This window comes from Pristiophorus japonicus, chromosome 9 (genome assembly GCF_044704955.1).
Source record: "Pristiophorus japonicus isolate sPriJap1 chromosome 9, sPriJap1.hap1, whole genome shotgun sequence".
NCBI lineage: Eukaryota > Metazoa > Chordata > Chondrichthyes > Pristiophoridae > Pristiophorus > Pristiophorus japonicus.
In genome coordinates, this window is record NC_091985.1 from 147264716 (window position 1) to 147289513 (window position 24798).

Below are 24798 nucleotides of genomic sequence, written 5' to 3' on the forward strand. Positions count from 1 at the left end.
CCCCTCATCTCCGGAATTAACCTAGTGAACCTTCACTGAACTTCCTCCAAAGCAAGTATATCCTTTCGTAAATATGGAAACCAAAACTGCACGCAGTATTCTAGGTGTAGCCTCATCAATACCCTGTATAACTGTAGCAAGACTTAACTGCTTTTATACTCCATCCCCTTTGCAATAAAGGCCAAGATTCCATTGGCCTTCCTGATCACTTGCTTTACCTGCATACTGTTCTTTTGTGTTTCATGCACAAGTACCCCCAGGTCCTGCTGTACTGCAGCATTTTGCAATCTTTCTCCATTTAAATAATAACTTGCTCTTTGATTTTTTTTCTGCCAAAGTACATGACCTCACACTTTTCAACATTATACACCATGTGCCAAATTTTTGCCCACTCACTTAGCCTGTCTATGTCCTTTTGCAGATTTTTTGTGTCCTCCTCACACATTGCTTTTCCTCCCATCTTTGTATCATCAGCAAACTTGGCTACATTACACTCGATCCCTTCTTCCAAGTCGTTTATATAGATTGTAAATAGTTGGGGTCCCAGCACTGATCTTTGTGGCACCCCACTAGTTATCAATTGCCAACCCGAGAATGAACCATTTATCCCAACTCTCTGTTTTCTGTTAGTTAGCCAATCCTCTATCCATGCTAATATATTACCCCCAACCCTGTGAACTTTTATCTTGTGCAGTAACCTTTTATGTGGCACTTTGTCAAATGCCTTCTGGAAGTCTAAATACACCGCATCCACTGGTTCCCCTTTATCCACCCTGTTCGTTACAGCCTCAAAGAACTCCAGAAAATTTGTCAAACATGACTTTCCCTTCATAAATCCTTGCTGACTCTGCCTGACCAAATTTTGCTTTTCCAAATGTCCTGCTACTGCTTCTTTAATAATGGACTCCAACATTTTCCCATCCACAAATGTTAGGCTAACTGGTCTATAGTTTTCTGCTTTTTGTCTGCCTCCTTTTTTTAAATAGGTGCGTTACATTTGCAGTTTTCAAATCTGCTGGGACCTCCCCAGAATCTGGGGAATTTTGGTAAATTACAACCAATGCATCCACAATTCCTGCCACAACTTCTCTTAAGACCCTAGGATGCAAGCCATCAGGTCCAGGGGATTTATCTGCCTTTAGTCCCATTATCTTACTGAGTACCACTCTTAATCATTGTGATTGTGTTAAGTTCCTCCCCCCCCCCCCCCCCACCCTATAGCCCCTTGACTATCCACTGTTGGAATATTGTTAGTGTCCTCTACCGTAAAGACTGATACAAAATATTTGTTCAGAGTTTCTGCCATCTCCATGTTCCCCTTTACTAATTCCGCGGTCTCGTCCTCTAAGGGACCAACATTTACTTTAGCCACTCTTTTCCTTTTTATATACCAAAGAAACTCTTGCTATCTGTTTTTATATTTTGTGCTAGTTTACTTTCATTGTCTATCTTTCCTTTCTTAATCATTTTTCTCGTCATCGCTCCTTTTTTGTGACTGAAGGGATGTTTCCAGTGGGGTTCTGCAGGGCTCAGTACTGGGTCCCTTTCTTTTTGTGGTATACATCAATGATCTAGATTTGAATATAGGGAGTATGATTAAGAAGTTTGCAGATGACACTAAAATTGGCTGTGTGGTTGATAATGAAGAGGAAAGTCATAAAAACATAGAAAATAGGTGCAGGAGTAGGCCATTCGGCCCTTCTAGCCTGCACCGCCATTCAATGAGTTCATGGCTGAACATGCAACATGGACTGCAGGAGGATATCAATCTACTGGTCAGGTGGGCAGAGCAGTGACAAATGGAATTTAATTTGGAGAAGTGTGAGGTAATACACTTTGGGAGAGCTAATAAGGAAAGGGTATACACATTAAACGGTAGGCCACTTAATAGTGTAGATGAACAAAGGGACCTTGGAGTGCTTGTCCACAGATCCCTGAAAGTAGCAGATAAGGTGGTTAAGAAGGCATACGGAATGCTTGCCTTTATTGGCCAAGGCATAGAATACAAGAGCAGGGAGGCTAAGCTTAAATTGTATAAACTCTGGTTAGGCCACAGCTGGAGTACTGCATGCAGTTCTGGTCACTGTATTATAGGAAGGATGTGATTGCACTAGAGAGGGTGCAGAGGAGATTTACTAGGATGCTGCCTGGAATGGAGAATCTTACCTATGAGGACAGATTGGATAGGCTGTGTTTGTTCTCATTGGAACAGAGGAGGTTGAGAGGAGACCTCATTGAGGTGTACAAAATTTTGAGGGGCCTGGATAGAGTGGATAGCAAGGGCCTATTTCCCTTGGTGGAGGGGGTCAATTACGAGGGGGCATAGTTTTAAGGTGGTTTGCAGAAGGTTCAGAAGAGATTTGAGGGGAGGCTTCTTCACACAGAGGGTTGTGAGGATCTGGAACTCACTGCCTGCAAGGGTGGTGGATGCAGAAACCCTCACCACGTTTAAAAGGCGCTTGGATGGGCACTTAAAGTGCCGTAACCTGCAGGGTTACGGACCTAGAGCTGGTAAGTGGGATTAGACTGGATAACCTTTTGTTGGTTGGCGCAGATATGATGGTAAGCTCTGCAGGAAATCGAATATGGTCAGGTGATGATCTGGACTAGTTTTGATCGCCTGGATGGGTCGGAGAGGAATTTTCCCAGATTTCTTTTCCCCAATTGGCCTGGGTTTTTATGATTTTTGCCTCTCCCAGCAGATCACATGGCTCCGGTTGGGATGGAGTGTAGAATATTTTGGTGCAAGGGGTGTTGCAGTTGTGTGGGGCAGACTGGTTGGGCTGAGTGCTCTTTACCTTTCCGCCATTGTTCAAAGGTTTATATGTAACCTTCAGGGCTGCTGACCAAGGGCTGTGTGGCTCTTTGTCAGCTGGCGCAGACACGATGGGCTGAAATGGTCTCCTTCTGTGCTGTAGATTTCTATGTTTCTCACTTCAAAAACTTATCTCTTGACCATGCGTTTCGTTCCCTGTCTCTAATCTTTCTTATCTCTCCACTCAGAATCTCTGCGACTTTTTGTAAAGTGAGTTGAGATATTCTCCTGCATGAACGGTGTTCTAAAATTGTTGACCATTAAATGTTTTCCTATTGTGGAAACTGGCTGTTAATATTGATGTTATACCTCTCTTGCATGTGGAAGCCTCAATGCACTGGGATTATATTTGATGCATAGTTTGCTGGGGAGAATAATTTGAGGAAATGCCTCCAAGAATTATTGAGCAATATTGCTAGTTGAGCAATTGCTTTGTATATGCACCTTCTGGGAGGAAACACAATGGCCCAGTAAAAGGTTATTCTACCTAGAGATTAAGAATCAGTAGGCCATGCGGCACTTCGAGCCTGCTCCGCCATTCAATAAGATCACGACTGATCTTTGACCTCAACTCTACCTTCCCTTGATTCCGCTCAAGTCCAAAAATCAATCTATCTCAGCCTTGAATATGCTCAACTCAGCATCCACAGCCCTCTGGGGCAGAGAATTCCAAAGATTCACAACCTTCTGAGTGAAGAAATTCCTCCTCATCTCAGTCCTAAATGGCCGACCCCTTATCCTGAGACTATGCTCCCTAGTTCTAGACTCTCCAGCCAGAGGAAACAACCTCTCAGCATCAACCCTATCAGTCACCCTCAAAATCTTCTATGTTTTAATGAAATCATCACTCATTCTCCTAAACTCCAGAGAGTATAAGCCCAATCTATTCAATCTCTCCTCATAGGACAACCTTCTCATCCCAGGAATCAATCTAGTGAACCTTCGTTGTACCTTGTCTAAGGCATGTATATCCTTTCTCAGATAAGGAGACCAAAACTGTGCGCAGTACTCGATGTGTGGTTTCACCAAAGCTCTGCACAATTGTAGTAAAACTTCCTTACTCTTCTACTGCAACCCCCTTGCAATAAAGGCCAACATGCCATTTACCTTCCTAATTTCTTACTGTACCTACATACTAACATTCTGTATTTCCTGTAAGAGGACAACTAAATCTCTCAACACCAACATTTAACAGTTTCTCACCATTTAAAAAATATTCTGTGTTGCTATTCTTCCTACCAAAGTGAATAACCTCAAATTTCCTCACATTATGCTCCATCTGCCACCTTATTGCCCACTCACTTAACCTCTCACTTAACCTGTCTATATCCCTTTGCAGTTTCTTTGTGTCCTCCTCACAGCTTACCTTCCCGTTTAGCTTTGTACTGTTAGCAAACTTGGATACTCGGTCTCTTCATCAAGTCATTAATATAGATTGTAAATAGCTGAGGCCCAAGCACTGATCCTTATAGATTGTAAAAAGCTGAGGCCCAAGCAAAATACTTTTAAACTCTTAAACTTTTAAAACAATTTGGAAACCTTTGGGGAAATTTTTAATCTTGGATGAAACTTTCCAAAACATCCCTCGGAGCCCCAGCGGACAGCTGACCTTCCTAATGCCTGCCTCCAACCAAGCCTCGGGCCATCTACCATCAATGGCGCTACTCGGCGCCGAGCTTGCGGCCAACAACTCGCCGTGGGCAATTAGGCTCATACAGCAGTGCCTGGTCTCCAGTCGTCTTGGATCCCCTTGACACAGGACCAAGACTTTGCTCAGCTAAGCCCTTGTGGTTGCTGGTGTGCAGCGTCCACCCCACGTTAAAAGAACTCACGCAAAGGAATCTTCCACTTCGCTAATATGAAGTTCGGGACCTGAAACATCAGGACCCTCATAAACAATCCCAACAGCGACAGGCTGGAACGCTGCACTGCTATAGTTGCCCGGGAACTTAGACGTTTTGACATTGACATCGCTGCTCTAAATGAGACCCGGCGGGCAGGGTAAGGCCAGCTCAAGGAACATGGTGGAGGTTATACCTTTTTCTGAAAAGGAAAATCAGAGGAAGAATGCCGCCTCCATGGAGTCGGCTTCGCAGTCAAAAATGAGCTGGTCGACCGCCTCAAAGACTCCCCCTGCGGGGTTAACGAACGCCTCATGACTCTTCACCTTACCCTATCTGAGAACAAATGCGCCACAGTCATCATTGCGTACGCCCCAACACTCGATGCAACGGATGAGACTAAAGAGGGTTTTTATTCCAACCTCGAGACATCCCTGTCCCGCCTCCCCATAGGCAACAAACTGATCCTCTGAAGTGACTTTAATGCCAGGGTCGGCAAAGATACAGCCCTCTGGGGAGGCGTGATTGACAGAGAGGGGGTAGGGAAAGCCAACTCCAGCGGTACCCTACTCCTGACAAAATGTCTAGAACATGAACTTCTCATCACCAACACCCTGTTCTGCCATAGGGACAAATACAAGGCATCGTGGCAACACCCTCACTCCAGACACTGGCACCTGCTCAACTATTGTCATTGTCTGAGCCAGGGATCGCAAAGATGTGCGCATCACCCTCACCATGACAGGAGCTGATGACTGCTGGACGGACCATCGCCTAATCTGATCCATCATTGATATAAACATAGCCCCAAAACAGAAGGGACAGCAGAAGCAGTGCTGCAAAAAAGTTAATGCCGGGGCACTTCGAGACCCAGCTAAGAGAGCCCTATACAGCCAGCGCCTCACAACTAATCTGGTGTGCCTTGATGACCCTGAGATGCTGAATGCCCATTCGCTTGGTCTGTCCTCCAGATCTCCATAACCAGTGCCTGTGAAGAGTCACTTGGTTACTCAACCAGAAAACACCAGGACTAGTTTGATGAAAATGATCAGGAGATTCAAGAACTAATAGATTGTAAGCGCAGAGCATTTCTGAGCCTCAAGCAACAACCCAACTCTGGAGCTGCAAAGCAATGTTACAGACGGCTCAAGGCTGAGGTCCAACAAAAAACCCCGGGACCTAAAGAACAGGATGGAGAAAGCACAGGAGCTGCAACAACTGGTCGACAGCCACAATATGCAAGGATTTTTCATTGCAATCAAGGCCACCTACGGTCCAAACTCCCAAGGCCCCACCCCACTCCTGGCCAAAAACGAGGAAACACTCATCAAGAACACCGAGGCTGTCAGGGCACGCTGGAAAGAGCACTTTGAAGATCTCCTCAATCGAGACTCTGCCTTTGACTCGAGTGTTCTCAACTCCATCCCACAGCATGCGACCCGCCACCACCTCAGTGAAACCCCAACGCTGCACGAGGTAGGCAAAGCCATAAAACAGCTCAAGAATAACAAGGCTACGGGTGCAGTTGGAATTCCTGCTGAGACGCTAAAGTATGGCGGAAAGGTGCTGTTGGCGCGGATACATGACCTCATCTCTCTCATCTGGAGGGAGGAGAGCATGCCGGGAGATCTGAGATGCAGTGATTGTGACCCTCTTTAAAAAGGGGGACAAGTCCGACTGCGGCAACTACAGGGGAAGCTCCCTGCTATCAGCCACTGTGAAGGTTGTCGCTAGAGTTCTCCTCAACCGTCTTCTCCCTGTGGCCGAGGAGGTCCTCCTGGAATCACAGTGTGGATTTCGTCCCCTACGGGGCACAACGGACATGATCTTTGCAGCTCGACAGCTGCAGGAAAAATGCACGGAGCAGCGCCAGCCCTTTTCCATGGCCTTTTTCGATCTTACAAAGGCCTTTGACACTGTCAACTGAGAGGGCTTATGGAGCGTCCTCCATTTTGGATGCCCCCAAAAGTTTGTCAACATTCTTCGCCTGCTCCACGATGACATGCAGGCCATGATCCTTACCAGCGGTTCCATTACAGACCCAATCCACATCCGGACCGGGGTCAAACAGGGCTGCTTCATCGCACCAACTCTCTCCTCAATCTTCCTCACCGCCATGCTCTACCTCACAGTCAACAAGCTCTCCACTGAAGTGGAACTAAACTACAGAACCAGTGGGAAGCTGTTTAACCTACGCCACCTCCAGGCCAGGTCCAAGATCACTCCAACCTCTGTCGTTGAGCTTCAGTACACAGATGACGACTGTGTCTGCGCACATTCTGAGGCTGAACTCCAGGATATAGTCGATTTATTCACCGAGGCATATGAAAGCATGGGCCTTATGCTTAACATCCGTAAAACAAAGGTCCTCCAGCAGTCTGTCCTTGCCGCACAGCACTGCCCCCCCAGTCATCAAGATTCACGGCGCGGCCCTCAACAACGTGGATCACTTCCCATACCTCGGGAGCCTCTTATCAACAAAGGCAGACATTGATGTGGAGATTCAACATAGTCTCCAGTGCGCCAGTGCAGCCTTTGGCCGCCTGAGGAAAAGAGTGTTCGAAGATCAGGCTCTCAAATCTACCACTAAACTCATGGTCTACAGGGCTATAGTAATACCCACCCTCCTGTATGGATCAGGGGCATGTACAGAAGACATCAAGTCGCTGGAGATATATCACCAACTATGTCTCCGCAAGATCCTGAAAATCCCCTGGGAGGACAGGCGCATCAACATCAGTGTCCTCACCCAGGCTAACATCCCCAGCATTGAAGCATTGACCACACTCGATCAACTTCACTGGGCAGGCCACATAGTTTGCATGCCAGACACGAGACTCCCTAAGCAATTGCTCTATGCGGAGCTCCATCACGGCAAACAAGCCAAAGGTAGGCAGCGGAAACGTTACAAGGACACCCTCAAAGCCTCCCTGGTAAAACCACTGACACCTGGGAGTCCCTGGCCAAAGACCGCTCTAGGTGGAGAGAGTACATCGGGGAGGGCGTTGAGCTCTTCGAATCTCAACGCCGAGAGCATGTAGAGGTCCAGCGCAGGCAGACAGACAAATCAGTCTCACCCTCCCCCCCCCCCCTTTCTTGAATAGCGGGGCTAAATTTGCTACCTTCCAAACCGCTGGGACTGTTCTAGAATCTAGGGAATTTTGGAAGATCACAACCAATCCAGCCACTATATCTGTAGCCACCTCTTTTAGAACACTAGGATGTAGGCTGTCGGGTCCAGGGGATTTGTTGGCTTTTAGTCCCATTAGTTTCTCAAGCACTTTTTCTCTACTGATATTAATTACTTTAAGTTCCTCACTTTTATTAACTCTTTGGTTCCCCACTATTTTTAGTATGCTTTTTGTGTCTTCTACTGTGAAGACAGATACAAAAATATTTATTTAAAGTCTCTGCCATTTCCTTATTCCCCATAATAATTTCACCTGTCTCAGCCTCTGAGAGATTAATGCTTACTTTTGCTACTCTCTTCCTTTTTACATACTTGTAGAAGCTCTTGCAATCTGTTTTTATATTTCTTGATAGTTTACTCTCATTCTATTTTCTCTTTCTCTATCAATTTTTTGGTCTTCCTTTGCTGGTATATAAAAATCTCATAATCCTCAGGCTTACTACTATTCTTCACAACATTAGAAGCCTCTTTTAATCTAATACCATCCTTTAGATTAAAAGAAGAAGCTTCCCTTTAAGCAACCTTCAAAGAGATGTCCAATAATCGTATACGTGGAAACCTGTGATACAGAGCATCCCCCATACACTTACCAATCACTCTTTAAACTTAATCATGGATGGCAAATATGTCCTGGCAACTCTGATCTCTACCCCTTTATAGGGGCCACCTGCTCCTAATCATGTGTACAACTGGGTTAGTCTTGAGTGAAGTGTAGGGTTCATTCTTCAAACTGATGTGTCCCTTCACCTACTGCTTGCCCACTTAGGCTTTGCAAGGGGCATATGTATTAACACTTAGTCTCATTTAAGCTGCAACTACCAATCTGATGCATGCAGTCCTTTTATAAAGATTGGAACGGGATACTGTATGGGTCAGCATAGTGCAACATCGCTCAGTGCATTCCAATCTTATAACATCACTATAGAACACTGCTTTGAGTACTGTTGGGGAGGATGACTCATCAGGGGAGGGCAGCAGCAGCCAAGTTCATGGCACCGTAGGTGGCTCTGCTGCAAAGGAGGGCAGGAAAAAGAGTGGGAGCGCGATAGTGATAGGGGATTCGATGGTGAGGGGAATAGATAGGCGTTTCTGCGGACGCAACCGAGACTCCAGGATGGTATGTTGCCTCCCTGGTGCAAGGGTCAAGGATGTCTCGGAGCGGGTGCAGGACATTCTGAAATGGGAGGGAGAACAGCCAGTTGTCGTGGTACACATTGGTACCAACGACATAGGTAAAAAAAGGGATGAGGTCCTACGAAAAGAATTTAAGGAGCTAGGAGCTAAATTTAAAAAGTAGGACCTCAAAAGTAGTAATCTCGGGATTGCTACCAGTGCCACGTGCTAGTCAGAGTAGGAATCGCAGGATAGCGCAGATGAATACATGGCTTGAGCAGTGGTGCAGCAGGGAGGGATTCAAATTCTTGGGGCATTGGAACCGGTTCTGGGGGAGGTGGGACCAGTACAAACCGGACGGTCTGCACCTGGGCAGGTCCGGAACCAATGTCCTAGGGGGAGTGTTTGCTAGTGCTGTTGGGGAGGAGTTAAACTAATATTGCAGGGGGATGGGAACCTATACAGGGAGACAGAGGGAGACAAAAAGGAGGCAAAAGCAAAAGACAGAAAGGAGATGAGGAAAAGTGGAGGGCAGAGAAACCCAAGGCAAAGAACAAAAAGGGCCACTGTACAGCAAAATTCTAAAAGGACAAAGGGTGTTAAAAAAACAAGCCTGAAGGCTTTGTGTCTTAATGCAAGGAGTATCCGCAATAAGGTGGATGAATTAATTGTGCAAATAGATGTTAACAAATATGATGTGATTGGGATTACGGAGACGTGGCTCCAGGATGATCAGGGCTGGGAACTCAACATCCAGGGGTATTCAACATTCAGGAAGGATAGAATAAAAGGAAAAGGAGGTGGGGTAGCATTGCTGGTTAAAGAGGAGATTAATGCAATAGTTAGGAAAGACATTAGCTTGGATGATGTGGAATCTATATGGGTAGAGCTGCAGAACACTAAAGGGCAAAAATCGTTAGTGGGAGTTGTGTACAGACCTCCAAACAGTAGTAGTGATGTTGGGGAGGGCATCAAACAGGAAATTAGGAGTGCATGCAATAAAGGTGCAGCAGTTATAATGGGTGACTTTAATATGCACATAGATTGGGCTAGCCAAACTGGAAGCAATACGGTGGAGGAGGATTTCCTGGAATGCATAAGGGATGGTTTTCTAGACCAATATGTCGAGGAACCAACTAGGGGAGAGGCCATCTTAGACTGGGTGTTGTGTAATGAGAGAGGATTAATTAGCAATCTCATTGTGCGAGGCCCCTTGGGGAAGAGTGACCATAATATGGTGGAATTCTGCATTAGGATGGAGAATGAAACAGTTAATTCAGAGACCATGGTCCAGAACTTAAAGAAGGGTAACTTTGAAGGTATGAGGCATGAATTGGCTAAGATAGATTGGCTAATGATACTTAAGGGGTTGACTGTGGATGGGCAATGGCAGACATTTAGAGAACGCATGGATGAATTACAACAATTGTACATTCCTGTCTGGCGTAAAAATAAAAAAGGGAAGGTGGCTCAACCGTGGCTATCTAGGGAAATCAGGGATAGTATTAAAGCCAAGGAAGTGGCATACAAATTGGCAAGAAATAGCAGCGAACCTGGGGACTGGGAGAAATTTAGAACTCAGCAGAGGAGGACAAAGGGTTTGATTAGGGTAGGGAAAATGGAGTACGAGAAGAAGCTTGCAGGGAACATTAAGGCGGATTGCAAAAGTTTCTATAGGTATGTAAAGAGAAAGAGGTTAGTAAAGACAAACGTAGGTCCCCTGCAGTCAGAATCAGGGGAAGTCATAACGGGGAACAAAGAAATGGCAGACCAATTGAACAAGTACTTTGGTTCAGTATTCACTAAGGAGGACACAAACAACCTTCCGGATATAAAAGTGGTCAGAGGGTCTATTAAGGAGGAGGAACTGAGGGAAATCTTTATTAGTCGGGAAATTGTGTTGGGGAAATTGATGGGGATTGAAGGCCGATAAATCCCCAGGGCCTGATGGACTGCATCCCAGAGTACTTAAGGAGGTGGCCTTGGAAATAGCGGATGCATTGACAGTCATTTTCCAACATTCCATTGACTCTGGATCAGTTCCTATCGAGTGGAGGGTAGCCAATGTAACCCCACTTTTTAAAAAAGGAGGGAGAGAGAAAGCAGGGAATTATAGACCGGTCAGCCTGACCTCAGTAGTGGGTAAAATGATGGAATCAATTATTAAGGATGTCATAGCAGTGCATTTGGAAAATGGTGACATGATAGGTCCAAGTCAGCATGGATTTGTAAAAGGGAGATCATGCTTGACAAATCTTCTGGAATTTTTTGAGGATGTTTCCAGTAGAGTGGACAAAGGAGTACCAGTTGATGTGGTATATTTGGACTTTCAGAAGGCTTTCGACAAGGTCCCACACAGGAGATTAATGTGCAAAGTTAAAGCACATGGGATTGGGGGTAGTGTGCTGACGTGGATTGAGAACTGGTTGTCAGACAGGAAGCAAAGAGTAGGAGTAAATGGGTACTTTTCGGAATGGCAGGCAGTGACTAGTGGGGTACCGCAGGGTTCTGTGCTGGGGCCCCAGCTGTTTACATTATACATTAATGATTTAGACGAAGGGATTAAATGTAGTATCTCCAAATTTGCGGATGACACTAAGTTGGGTGGCAGTGTGAGCTGCGAGGAGGATGCTATGAGGCTACAGAGTGACTTGGATAGGTTAGGTGAGTGGGCAAATGCGTGGCAGATGAAGTATAATGTGGATAAATGTGAGGTTATCCACTTTGGTGGTAAAAACAGAGAGACAGACTATTATCTGAATGGTGACAGATTAGGAAAAGGGAAGGTGCAACGAGACCTGGGTGTCATGGTACATCAGTCATTGAAGGTTGGCATGCAGGTACAGCAGGCGGTTAAGAAAGCAAATGGCATGTTGGCCTTCATAGCGAGGGGATTTGAGTACAGGGGCAGGGAGGTGTTGCTACAGTTGTACAGGGCCTTGGTGAGGCCACACCTGGAGTATTGTGTACAGTTTTGGTCTCCTAACTTGAGGAAGGACATACTTGCTGTTGAGGGAGTGCAGCGAAGATTCACCAGACTGATTCCCGGGATGGTGGGACTGACCTATCAAGAAAGACTGAATCAACTGGGCTTGTATTCACTGGAGTTCAGAAGAGTGAGAGGGGACCTCATAGAAACGTTTAAAATTCTGACGGGTTTGGACAGGTTGGATGCAGGAAGAATGTTCCCAATGTTGGGGAAGTCCAGAACCAGGGGTCACAGTCTAAGGATAAGGGGTAAGCCATTTAGGACCGAGATAAGGAGAAACTTCTTCACCCAGAGAGTGGTGAACCTGTGGAATTCTCTACCACAGGAAGTAGTTGAGGCCAATTCACTAAATATATTCAAAAGGGAGTTAGATGAAGTCCTTACTACTCGGGGGATCAAGGGGTATGGCGTGAAAGCAGGAAGTGGGTACTGAAGTTTCATGTTCAGCCATGAACTCGTTGAATGGTGGTGCAGGCTAGAAGGGCTGAATGGCCTGCTCCTGCACCTATTTTCTATGTTTCTATGTTTCTATTACACACCACATATTGGGCCCAAGTTTCCACATGATTTGCGCCTGATTTTTAGGAGCAACTGGTGGCGAACGGACTATCTTAGAAATTGCAATTCTCCACATTTTTTTTTCTGCAGTTCTAGTCAGGTAGAACAGTTCTACTTTGGAACAGAATTTTTTCTTCAAGAGGGGGCGTGTCCAGCCACTGACGCCTGATTTCAAAGTTTCCACAGTGAAAACGTACACCAAACTAAGTTAGAATGGCGCAAGTGAAGATTTCTGTAGAACTGAAAAAACCTGTTCTACACATTAAAAACTTAGGCGCAGGTTACAAATTAGGCGTCCAGAACGAGGTGGGGGGGAGGGAGGGAGATGGGGGGGAAGGGAACTCATTAAATTCTACAATAAATCCTTATTTATACTTATACAAATATTATACAAATAAATCCAACCTGTGTGAAAGTGCTTCAGCCAGGGAGAATTCTGCAGCCGTTTTGTTCCCACTGAGGGGGGGGGGGGGGGGAACAGCCGTTGCGTTCCCGCGGGGGGGGGGGGGAGGGAACAGCTGTTTCGTTCCCGCGGGGGGGGGGGGGGAACAGCCGTTGCGTTCCCGCGGGGGGGGGGGGGAGGGAGGGAACAGCCGTTTTGTTCCCACTGAGGGGGGGGGGGAGGGAACAGCTGTTTCGTTCCCGCGGGGGGGGGGGGGGAGGGAACAGCTGTTTCGTTCCCGCGGGGGGGGGGGGGAACAGCCGTTGCGTTCCCGCGGGGGGGGGGGGGGAGGGAGGGAACAGCTGTTTCGTTCCCGCGGGGGGGGGGGGGGGGGGGGAGGGAACAGCTGTTTCGTTCCCGGCGGGGGGGGGGGGGGGGGGGAGGGAACAGCTGTTTCGTTCCCGCGGGGGGGGGGGGGAGGGAACAGCCGTTGCGTTCCCGGGGGGGGGGGGGGGAGGGAACAGCTGTTTCGTTCCCGCGGGGGGGGGGGGGAGGGAACAGCTGTTTCGTTCCCGCGGGGGGGGGGGGGAACAGCCGTTGCGTTCCCGCGGGGGGGGGGGGGAGGGAGGGAACAGCTGTTTCGTTCCCGCGGGGGGGGGGGGGGGGGAGGGAACAGCTGTTTCGTTCCCGCGGGGGGGAACAGCCGTTGGTTCCCGCGGTGGGGGGGGGGGAGGGGGAGGGAACAGCTGTTCGTTCCCGCGGGGGGGGGGGAACAGCTGTTTCGTTCCCGCGGGGGGGGGGGGGGGGGGAGGGAACAGCTGTTTCGTTCCCGCGGGGGGGGGGGGAGGGAACAGCTGTTTCGTTCCCGCGGGGGGGGGGAGAACAGCGTTTCGTTCGCGGGGGGGGAACAGCCGTTGCGTTCCGCCGGGGGGGGGGGGGGGGAGGGGAACTCCCGCGGGGGGGGGGGGGAGGGAACAGCTGTTTCGTTCCCGCAAGGCGGGGAGGAGGTGCCCGTTCTTCCCGCGGGGGGGGGGAGGAGACAGTGAGAAGGCTGCAAGTGCTGATGGCAATGTGCTTTTATTAAAAAAATTTCAAAAATTAAACAGCTACAAAGAGCTACAAAAATGGCCGAGTGCCAATGTTTTTTTCACACTGCGCGTGCGCGAACGCTCCAACGCGCACGCGCAGCGTTGCCGGCAGGAAAAAAACTAATTTAAATAGTACCCGCCTCCTCCCACGTACAAAATCGGCGCGCGTGTAGGCTCCGCCCCCCCTGGGCGCCACGGCAAACAGACAAGGAGCTGCAGAACGCTCCAGAATTGCGAGGTTTTTTTTAGGCGCCGTTTTAGGCGTGAAAAACGGGCGCCCAGCACGGAGGGGCGCCCGTTTTTTATCGTGTGGAAACTTGGGCCCAATATCCCTAGAATATTGTGCAGTATAGCATAGCTCCAGTCGTGTGTGGAGGATGCATTATTTTGAAGAATGAAGAGCCTGTTTGTGAAAGCATGCTTTGCTTCTAGCTATGGTCTTAGAAGGTGCCTTTACAAGGTGAGTGAGAAAATTTAATGGGGGCATTACTAGTTCGCCAGCCTATCATGCTCCATGTTATTGGCAGACAGCTAGAAGAAGGGCTCTTGGCCATGTTGACCCATGGATGAGGAGAGGCCGAAGATGTCTAGTGAGGATGGCTTACCCCACACGGGTTTACAGGCACCAACGCTCATACCACCAGTTCTCTGATGAGCAGTATGTGAGAAGGTTGCACTTCCAAAAAGGAAGTGCTGACAGAGATATGCCATCTCCTACAGGCAGACCGATGCCTGTACCGCTCTGGAGGCAGCCTTCAATACTCCCCTCAACAGGTATCTGAATTCATCGTGGTGTGCTATATGCTGCAGAATTTGGCCATCATGAGGGGCCAGGCATTGTCAGCGGGGATTGCATGCCCACCTCAGGAGGAGGAGGACCACGTAGAGGAGCCTGGCGAGGTCCCCATTGGAAAGCCACACCATCCACGTGGGAGGCAGCATGGAGATGCTGCCGGACCAAGAGTCGCACGTCGCCAGCTCATAATGGACCGGCTCTCCTAAATGGAGAAACCTGAGGGACGGAGCTAATACTGGACATGCTAAGTGCCCCCATAAAGGCACATCTCCATTTGAAAATGTTTAGTTGAACCTCTAGGATTAACTTTATTTAATTGAAACCCTTTTGGAATGTTGGAATGATGCACAAGACACTAATGCTAAATGGTGAATTATAAATTTTACTGTAACAAAGTCACAAAAACTCCCCCCACCACAATGAAACCATGCAATATACATTATGTTGCAGGCCACTAAACAACAACACTTTTTAATGCCGCGATTTTCGGCTTGGGCGCAGATAGTCCGTTGTGTAACGCCTGATTTAATGCCCCCAATCATGGATCCTCATTTTTTGCCGAATTTCACAGTCGAGGGGACAAACTTTCTCCAGGCGGTATCTTTACTCCCCTCCCTGAAATCGGGAAAGTCTCACATTCACCCTTAAATGTATTAATAGCTGTTAACAATTTGAGAAAAATGAATTCGCTTTTTGCATTTTGTAGATGTGATTCAGTCATATGGCTGTGAAATTATATGCTATCCAATCTATTATCTGGCTGTTAAAAGATAACAGATGGTGCTCTCCATGACCTTCTGCAACACTAACAATTTTTATTTCTTGCACACACAGGGAGGGCTCTGTTGTCTTTTGGAATGTGGAAGATAAAACAGTAAGTTAAATCATACTGCATTTATCCCGGCTATAGTCTTCCTACCCACTTTTTAACTGTGTGTTTACCCACCCCCCCCCCCCCCCCCCCGTCCCATTTTTAGCCATGTTGGTTTGAAACCTCCTTCATTTTGTCAACCTATGGGACCTGCTGATTACTGGTGGAGCACGATCCTCATTCTGGCAACTCAAGCGACCTCATTCTATGAGGTTTGCTGTCTACTGGAGTATCTAACAGCTCTGATTCTACCAGTCAGTGGGAATAACTGCCCATTTTTATCACATCATCTTGCAAAGCCTGGACACTTGCTGCCCACTAGTACCACACAGTGAATCCTTTTAATACTCATCAGTAATCTGAAACAGCTTCTTCTTACTTGCTGTCTGCATTATTCAGTATTCACCATTCAAAACATGTGTATGATATTGCATTATTACTGCAATGGAAGTTATTTGCAAGGTTTTGTAATTATGCACATCCTAATTTCACCAAAAAAGGCTTCATCATAAATAAAAGGGTTTCAAGTAAATAAAGTTAATCCTAGAGGTTCAACTAAACATTTTCAAAATAGATTGGAATGTTAAAACTGCCTCTAGCCCGTGCACCCAGTAAGGGTATAGAGATAGAGATAGAGATGGACTCATTTATTAATTGAGTCGCAAGAGTAGATGCAATGTATTTCTGATGTAATAACTCTAAACAGGCCTAGACTTTCTAATTTCATAATTTGAATGGGGACAATAAATCATTGGGTCACAGTTGGCATTACAAATTATGCTGATTGGAACAATCTAGGCTACAGTGTGCTATGCAGATTGTAATCATTAGAGTTTGCATTTCAGTGTGTTTCATTTTTTTTGTAAGTTGATGCATTTTACAAAAGGTGCTTATGAAAGTAAACATGAACTATTTTCCTAGTCCATCATTTATAATGGCCTCCCAATGCTCTGCCCTCAGGTGAAACGCATTATGCAAATTTTGGAGCCACATGAGATCCAGCCGTATGAAGTTGCTTTGGTTCATTGGGAAAATGAAGAAGTAAACTATCGGATTTCAGAGTAAGGACAGGCTAGTACTTTACATTGAAAACATTCTAATCAATTATAGTAGAAATCTGAAAGCTTAGAAAAGAAATGTTTCTTATGTAAAATCACCTGTGAGCTGCTTTGTATCAGTTAGTCAATATGTAAATGAATCTAAATATAACGAGAACATTAGATTTCAGACAACCTGGCCTCGATATTAACCGGGAAGGAGGGGTGGGAGTTAAAAAAAATTTAGAATGGGGCAGTAGCGTCCCGAAAATGATGGTATTGCACATAATGCCCCGTTCCTGTCTGCCGCCATTTTGCTTGGGGCCTTCACTAGGGCCCAGGTGTTTGCCTCAACCAGGCGAGAACTTCATTAAAGTATTGACTTTATTTATATAGCGCCTTTAACGTAGTAAAATGCACTTTCCAGCAGTATTACAAGATAAAACAGATAAATTTGACACCGAGCCACAAAAGAAGAAATTAAGGCAGATGACCAAAAGCTTGGTGAATGAGGTAGGTTTTAAGGAGTGTTTTAAAGGAGGAACGAGAGGTAGAGAGGTAGAGAGGTTTAGGGAGGGAGTTCTAGAGCTTGGGGCCCAAACTGCTGAAGGCATGGCCACCCTTGGTTGAGCAGTTAGAATGAGGGGTGTTCAAGAGGGTAGAATTTGAGGAGAGCAGACATTTTATGGGGTTGTGAGGCTGAAAAAGATTAGAGATAGGAAGGTGCAAGGCCATGGAGTGATTTGTAAACAAGGATGAGAATTTTGAAATCGAGGCGTTGTTTAAGGATGTGCTTATTTGTACTGTGAAAATGGCCGCCTTGGTCCGCTCTTTGTCTATGATTGGTCCCCTTGGAGGATAAGCCACACCCTGAAGTTTCTCTGGAATGTGTAACTGGAACCACCCATCCCAAGTCTCACTGACTTTCCAAATTATAACTCAATCCACTTTGACTTCCAGAAGCCACAGAGGATAGAGCTCCCCAGAAGACACCTAGGGCCAGCCAAAGTGCCTTACCCCAGTCCAAGTGCATCCCTCCCCCAACCAAAGTCCCTCCTTACACCAGCGCAAGTGCATGACCTTATTCCCTCCCCCCACACCCCACCATAGATGGGGTATTATGTGCGGATTGTTAACAGGTATATTGGATATGAAGTGAATAGTGACAGTTTTGTGACTTATGAATTTCATCCTTGTCAACATTGTCCCTTGTAGGGGGTTGTAAGAACGTCATCTGTCTATCCTGAGTTCCCTCTCTTCCCTCCGATTTCCCCACCACCCCGCAAGTCTCTCGCCCTCTCTCTCTCTCTCTCTCTCTCTCTCTCTCTCTCTCTCTCTCTCTCTCTCTCTCTCTCTCTCTCTCTCTCTCTCTTCTCCACTGCCCTCCCTGCCCCCCAGGCGCGCTGTTAACGGGTATGATGTAATTGGGATTACGGAGACATGGCTGCAGGGTGACCAAGGCTGGGAACTCAACATCCAGGGGTATTCAATATTCAGGAAGGATAGACAGAAAGGAAAAGGAGGTGGGGTAGCGTTGCTGGTTAAAGAGGAGATTAATGCAATAGTAAGGAAGGACATTAGCTTGGATGATGCGGAATCTGTATGGGTAGAGCTGCGGAACACCAAAGGGCAGAAAACACTAGTGGGAGTTGTGTACAGACCACCAAACAGTAGTAGGGAGATTGGGGATGGCATCAAATAGGAAATTAGGGATGCGTGCAATAAAGGTACAGTAGTTATCATGGGTGACTTTAATCTACATATAGATTGGGCTAATCAAACTGGTAGCAATACGGTGGAAGAGGATTTCCTGGAGTGTATTAGAGATGGTTTTCTAGACCAATATGTCGAGGAACCAACTAGAGAGCTGGCCATCCTAGACTGGGTGTTGTGTAATGAGAGAGGGTTAATTGGCAATCTTGTTGTGCGAGCCCCCTTGGGGAAGAGTGACCATAATATGGTACAATTCTTCATTAAGATGGAGAGTGACACAGTTAATTCTGAACTTAAAGAAAGGTAACTTCGATGGTATGAGATGCGAATTGGCTAGGATAGACTAGCAAATGATACTTAAAGGGTTGACGGTGGATAGGCAATGGCAGACATTTAAAGATCACATGGATGAACTTCAACAATTGTACATCTCTGTCTGGCGTAAAAATAAAACGGGGAAGGTGGCACAACTGTGGCTAAAAAGGGAAATTAGGGATAGTGTTAAATCCAAGGAAGAGGCATATGAATTGGCAAACCTGAGGACTGGGAGAAATTTAGAATTCAGCAGAGGAGGACAAACGGTTTAATTAGGAGGGGGGAAATAGAGAATAAGAATAAGCTTGCAGGGAACATAAAAACTGACTGCAAACACTTCTATAGATATGTGAAGAGAAAAAGATTAGTGTAGACAAATGTAGGTCCCTTGTAGTCAGAATCAGGTGAATTTATAATGGGGAACAAAGAAATGGCAGACCAATTGAACAAATACTTTGGTTCTGTCTTCACCTAAGGAAGACACAAATAACCTTCCAGAAATACTAGGGGACCGAGGGTCAAGCGAGAAGGAGGAACTGAAGGAAATCCTTATTTGTCAGGAAATTGTGTTAGGGAAACTGATGGAATTGAAGGCCGATAAATTCCGAGGGACTGATAGTCTGCATCCCAGAGTACTTAAGGAAGTGGCCCTAGAAATAGTGGATGCATTGGTGGTCATTTTCCAACATTCTATAGACTCTGGATCAGTTCCTATGGATTGGAGGCTAGCTAATGTAACACCACTTTTTAAAAAAGGAGGGAGAGAGAAAACAGGGAATTATAGGCCGGTTATAGGCGTCGTCGGAGGCGGAGCGGCAGTCAGGAGTTCTTGGTGAGGCCGAAAAAGGCACAGCAGGGAATTCGGGGAGCAGCGTCGTTGGAGGCGGCGCGGCAGTCGGGAGTTCTTGGTGAGGCCGAAAAAAGCACAGCAGGGAATTCGGGGAGCAGCATCGTTGGAGGCGGAGCGGCAGTCGGGAGTTCTTGGTGAGGCAAGCTTGCGCAGCTGCAGCAGGGAGGCAAGAAAGAAGTAGAAAGAAATCGAAAGGTGATGTCACAGCCAAGAGGGTAAGTGATTGGCTGGTGATTGGTAAGTCGTTTTTCTTTTTCTTTATCAGTAAGTAACATTTATCATTGTTGTTGCCAATTTAAGTGTATCTAAGGGTTAAGCCATGGCAGGAGAGCTCGGACACGTGTTATGCTCCTCCTGTACCATGTGGGAAATCAGGGATGCCTCCGGTAGAGGATTCGATTGTAAGGGGAATAGATTGGCGTTTCTGCGGCCGCAACCGAGACTCCAGGATGGTATGTTGCCTCCCTGGTGCAAGGGTCAAGGATGTCTTGGAGTGGGTGCAGGACATTCTGAAAAGGGAGGGTGAACAGCCAGTTGTCGTGGTGCATATAGGTACCAACAATATAGGTAAAAAACGGGATGAGGTCCTACGAGATGAATTTAGGGAGCTAGGAGTTAAATTAAAAAGTAGGACCTCAAAAGTAGTAATCTCAGGATTGCTACCAGTGCCACGTGCTAGTCCAGAGTAGGAATCACAGGATAGCTCAGAGGAATACGTGGCTTGAGCAGTGGTGCAGAAGGGAGGGATTCAAATTCCTGGCACATTGGAACCGCTTCTGGGGGAGGTGGGACCAGTACAAACCGGACGGTCTGCACCTGGGCAAGACCGGAACCAATAGGGTGGGTGTTTGCTAGTGCTGTTTGGGAGGAGTTAAACTAATGGCAGGGGGATGGGAACCTATGCAGGGAGACAGAGGGGAATGAAATGGAGAAAAAATAGAAAGGAGAATAGTAAAAGTGGAGGGCAGAGAAACCCAAGGCAAAAAACAAAAAGGGCCACTTTACAGCAGAATTCTAAAGGGTCAAAGTGTGTTTAAAAAGACAAGCCTGAAGGCTCTGTGCCTCAATGCGAGGAATATTTGGAATAAGGTGGACGAATTAACTGCACAGATAGCAGTTAACGGGTATGATGTGATTGGCATCGAGGGTGACCAAGGCTGGGAACTCAACATCCAGGGATATTCAGCATTTAGGAAGGATAGACAGAAAAGAAAAGGAGGTGGGGTGGTGTTGCTGGTTAAAAAGGAAATTAATGCAATTGTAAGGAAAGCAATTAGCTTGGATGATGTGGAATCGGTATGGGTGGAGCTACGGAATACCAAAGGGCAGAAAACGCTAGTGGGAGTTGTGTACAGGCCACCAACTAGTAGTAGTGAGGTTGGGGACTGCATCAAACAAGAAATAAGGGATGTGTGCAATAAAGGTACAGCAGTAATCATGGGCAACTTTAATCTACATATTGATTGGGCTAACCTAACTGGTAGCAATGCGGTGGAGGAGGATTTCCTGGAGTGTATTAGAGATGGTTTTCTAGACCAATATGTCGAGGAACCAACCAGAGAGCTGGCCATCCTAGACTGGGTGATGTGTAATGAGAAGGGACTAATTAGCAATCTTGTGCGAGGCCCCTTGGGGAAGAGTGACCATAATATGGTAGAATTCTTTATTAAGATGGAGAGTGACCAAGTTAATTCAGAAACTAGTGTCCTGAACTTAGGGAAAGGTAACCTTGATGGTATGAGACGTGAATTGGCTAGATTAGACTGGCAAATGATACTTAAAGGGTTGACGGTGGATAGGCAATGGCAAACCTTTAAAGTTCATATGGACGAACTTCAACAATTGTACATCCCTGTCTGGAGTAAAAATAAAACTGGGAAAGTGGCTCAACCGTGGCTAACAAGGGAAATTAAGGATAGTGTTAAATCCAAGGAAGAGGCATACAAATTAGCCAGAAAAAGTAGCAAGCCAGTAGACTGGGAGAAATTTAGAATTCAGCACGGGAGGACAAAGGGATTAATTAAGAGGGGGCAAATAGAGTATGAGAGGAAGCTTGCCGGAAACATAAAAAATGACTGCAAAAGCTTCTATAGATATGTGAAGAAAAAAAGATTAGTGAAGACAAACGTAGGTCCCTTGCATTCGGATTCGGGTGAATTTATAATGGGGAACAAAGAAATGGCAGACCAATTGAATAAGTACTTTGGTTCTGTCTTCACAAAGGAAGACACAAATAACCTTCCGGATGTACTAGGGGTCCGAAGGTCGAGTGAGAAGGAGGAACTGAAGGATATCCTTATTAGGCGGGAAATTGTGTTGGGGAAATTGACGGGATTGAAGGCCGATAAATCTCCAGGGCCTGATAGTCTACATCCCAGAGTACTTAAGAAAGTGGCCCTAGAAATAGTGGATGCATTGGTGATCATTTTCCAACAGTCTATCGACTCTGGATCAGTTCCTATGGACTGGAGGGTTGCTAATGTAACACCACTTTTTAAAAAAGGAGGGAGAGAGAAAACGGGTAACTATGGACCAGTTAGCCTGACATCAGTAGTGGGGAAAATGTTGGAATCAATCATTAAAGATGAAAAAGCAGCACATTTGGAAAGCAGTGATAGATTGGTCCAAGTCAGCATGGATTTATGAAGGGGAAATCATGCTTGATAAATCTTCTGGAATGTTTTGAGGATGTAACTAGTAGAGTGGACAAGGGAGAAACAATGAATGTGGTGTATTTGGACTTTCAAAAGGCTTTTGACAAGGTCCCACACGAGATTGGTGTGCAAAATCAAAGCACATGGTATTGGGGGTAATGTACTGACGTGGATAGAGAACTGGTTGGCAGACAGGAAGCAGAGAGTCGAGATTAACGGGTCCTTTTCAGAATGGCAGGCAGTGACTAGTGGAGTGACGCAGGGCTCAGAGCTGGGACCCCAGCTATTTACAATATATATTAATGATTTGGATGATGGAATTGAGTGTAATATCTCCAAGTTTGCAGATGACACTAAACTGGGTGGCGGTGTGAGCTGTGAGGCGGACGCTAAGAGGCTGCAGGATGATTTGGACAGGTTAAGTGAGTGGGCAAATACATGGCAGATGCAGTATAATGTGGATAAATGTGAGGTTATCCACTTTGGGAGCAAAAACACGAAGGCAGAATATTATCTGAATGGCGGCAGATTAGGAAAAGGGGAGGTGCAACGAGACCTGGGTGTCATGATTCATCAGTCATTGAAGGTTGGCATGCAGGTACAGCAGGCGGTGAAGAAGGCAAATGGTATGTTGGCCTTGATAACAAGGGGATTTGAGTATAGGAATAGGGAAGACTTACTGCAGTTGTACAGGGCCTTGTTGAGGCCCCACCTGGAATATTGTGTTCAGTTTTGGTCTCCTAATCTGAGGAAGGACATCCTTGCTATTGAGGGAGTGCAGCGAAGGTTCACCAGACTGATTCCTGGGATGGCAGGACTGACATACGAGGAGAGACTGGATCGACTGGGCCTGTATTCACTGGAGTTTAGAAGGATGAGAGGGGATCTCATAGAAACATAAAATTCAGACGGGACTGGACAGGTTAGATGCAGGAAGAATGCTCCCGATGTTGGGGAAGTCCAGAACCAGGGGACATAGTCTTAGGATAAGGGGTAAGCCATTTAGGACTGAGATGAGGAGGAACTTCCTCACTCAGAGAGTTGTTAACCTATGGAATTCCCTACCACAGAGTGTTGTTGATGCCAGTTCATTGGATATATTCAAGAGGGAGTTAGATATGGCCCTTGCGGCTAAAGGGATCAAGGGGTATGGAGAGAAAGCAGGAATGGGGTATTGAAGGAATGATCAGCCATGATCTTGTTGAATGGTGGTGCAGGCTCGAAGGGCTGGATGGCCTACTCCTGCACCTATTTTCTATGTTTCTACATTTCTATGTTAGCCTAACATCAGTAGTGGGGAAAATGTTGGCATCAATTATTAAAGACATAATAGCAGCGCATTTGGAAAGCAGTGACCGGATCAGTCCAAGTCAGCATGGATTTATGAAAAGGAAATTATGCTTGACAAATCTTCCAGAATTTTTTGAGGATGTAACTAGTAGAGTGGACAAGGGAGAATCAGTGGATGTGTTTATTTGGACTTTCAAAAAGATTTTGACAAGGTCCCACACAAGAGATTAGTGTGTATAATTCAAGCACATGGTATTGGGGGTAATGTATTGACGTGGATAGAGAACTAGTTGGCAGACAGGAAGCAAAGAGTAGGAATAAACAGGTCCTTTTCAGAATGGCAAGCAGTGACTAGTGGGGTACTGCAAGGTTCAGTGCTTTGACCGCAGCTATTTACAATATGTATTAATTATTTAGACAAAGCAATTGAATGTAATATCTCCAAGTTTGCAGATGACACTAAGTTGGGTGGCAATGTGAGCTGTGAGGAGGATGCTAAGAGGCTGCAGGGTGACTTGGACAGGTTAGATGAGTGGGCAAATGCATGGCAGATGCAGTATAATGTAGATAAATGTGAGGTTATCCACTTTGGTGGCAAAAACAAGAAGGCAGAATATTATCTGAATGGTGACAGATTAGGAAAAGGGGAGGTGCAATGAGACCTGGGTGTCATGGTACATCAGTCATTGAAAGTTTGCATGCAGGTACAGCAGGTGGTGAAGAAGGCAAATGACGTGTTGGCCTTCATAGCGAGAGGATTTGAGTATAGGAGCAGGGAGGTCTTACTGCAGTTGTACAGGGCCTAGGTGAGGCCACACCTTGAATATTGTGTGCAGTTTTGGTCTCCTAATCTGAGGAAGGACATTCTTGCTATTGAGGGAGTGCAACAAAGGTTCACCAGACTGATTCCCGGGATGGCAGGACTGACATATGAAGAAAGACTGGATCGACTCGACTTATATTCACTGGAATTTAGAAGAATGTGAGGGGATTTCATAGAAACATATAAAATTCTGACGGGATTGGACAGGTTAGATGCAGGAAGAATGTTCCCGATGTTAGGGAAGTCCAGAACCAGGGCTCACAGTCTAAGGATAAGGGGTAAGCCATTTTGGACCGAGATGAGGAGAAACTTCCTCACTCAGAGAATTGTGAACCTGTGGAATTCTCTACCACAGAAAGTTGTTGAGGCCAGTTCATTAGATATATTCAAAAGGGAGTTAGATGTGGCCCATGTGGCTAAAATGATCAAAGGGTATGGAGAGAAAGCAGGAATGGGGTACTGAAGTTGCATGA

The 24798-nt window shown here is 46.3% G+C and overlaps 1 protein-coding gene across 3 annotated transcripts in view; it reads left to right on the forward strand.

Annotated features, from left to right (window-relative positions):
* rmnd1 (required for meiotic nuclear division 1 homolog) overlaps positions 1–24798 on the forward strand; it is a 114281-nt gene that overhangs the window by 42896 nt on the left and 46587 nt on the right. For all 3 annotated transcript variants that reach the window (XM_070889929.1, XM_070889931.1, XM_070889930.1), the window contains exons 6-7: positions 15607–15646; positions 16604–16704. In XM_070889929.1, coding sequence (XP_070746030.1) covers positions 15607–15646; positions 16604–16704 — 141 coding nt within the window. The remainder of the gene's footprint in view (positions 1–15606; positions 15647–16603; positions 16705–24798) is intronic.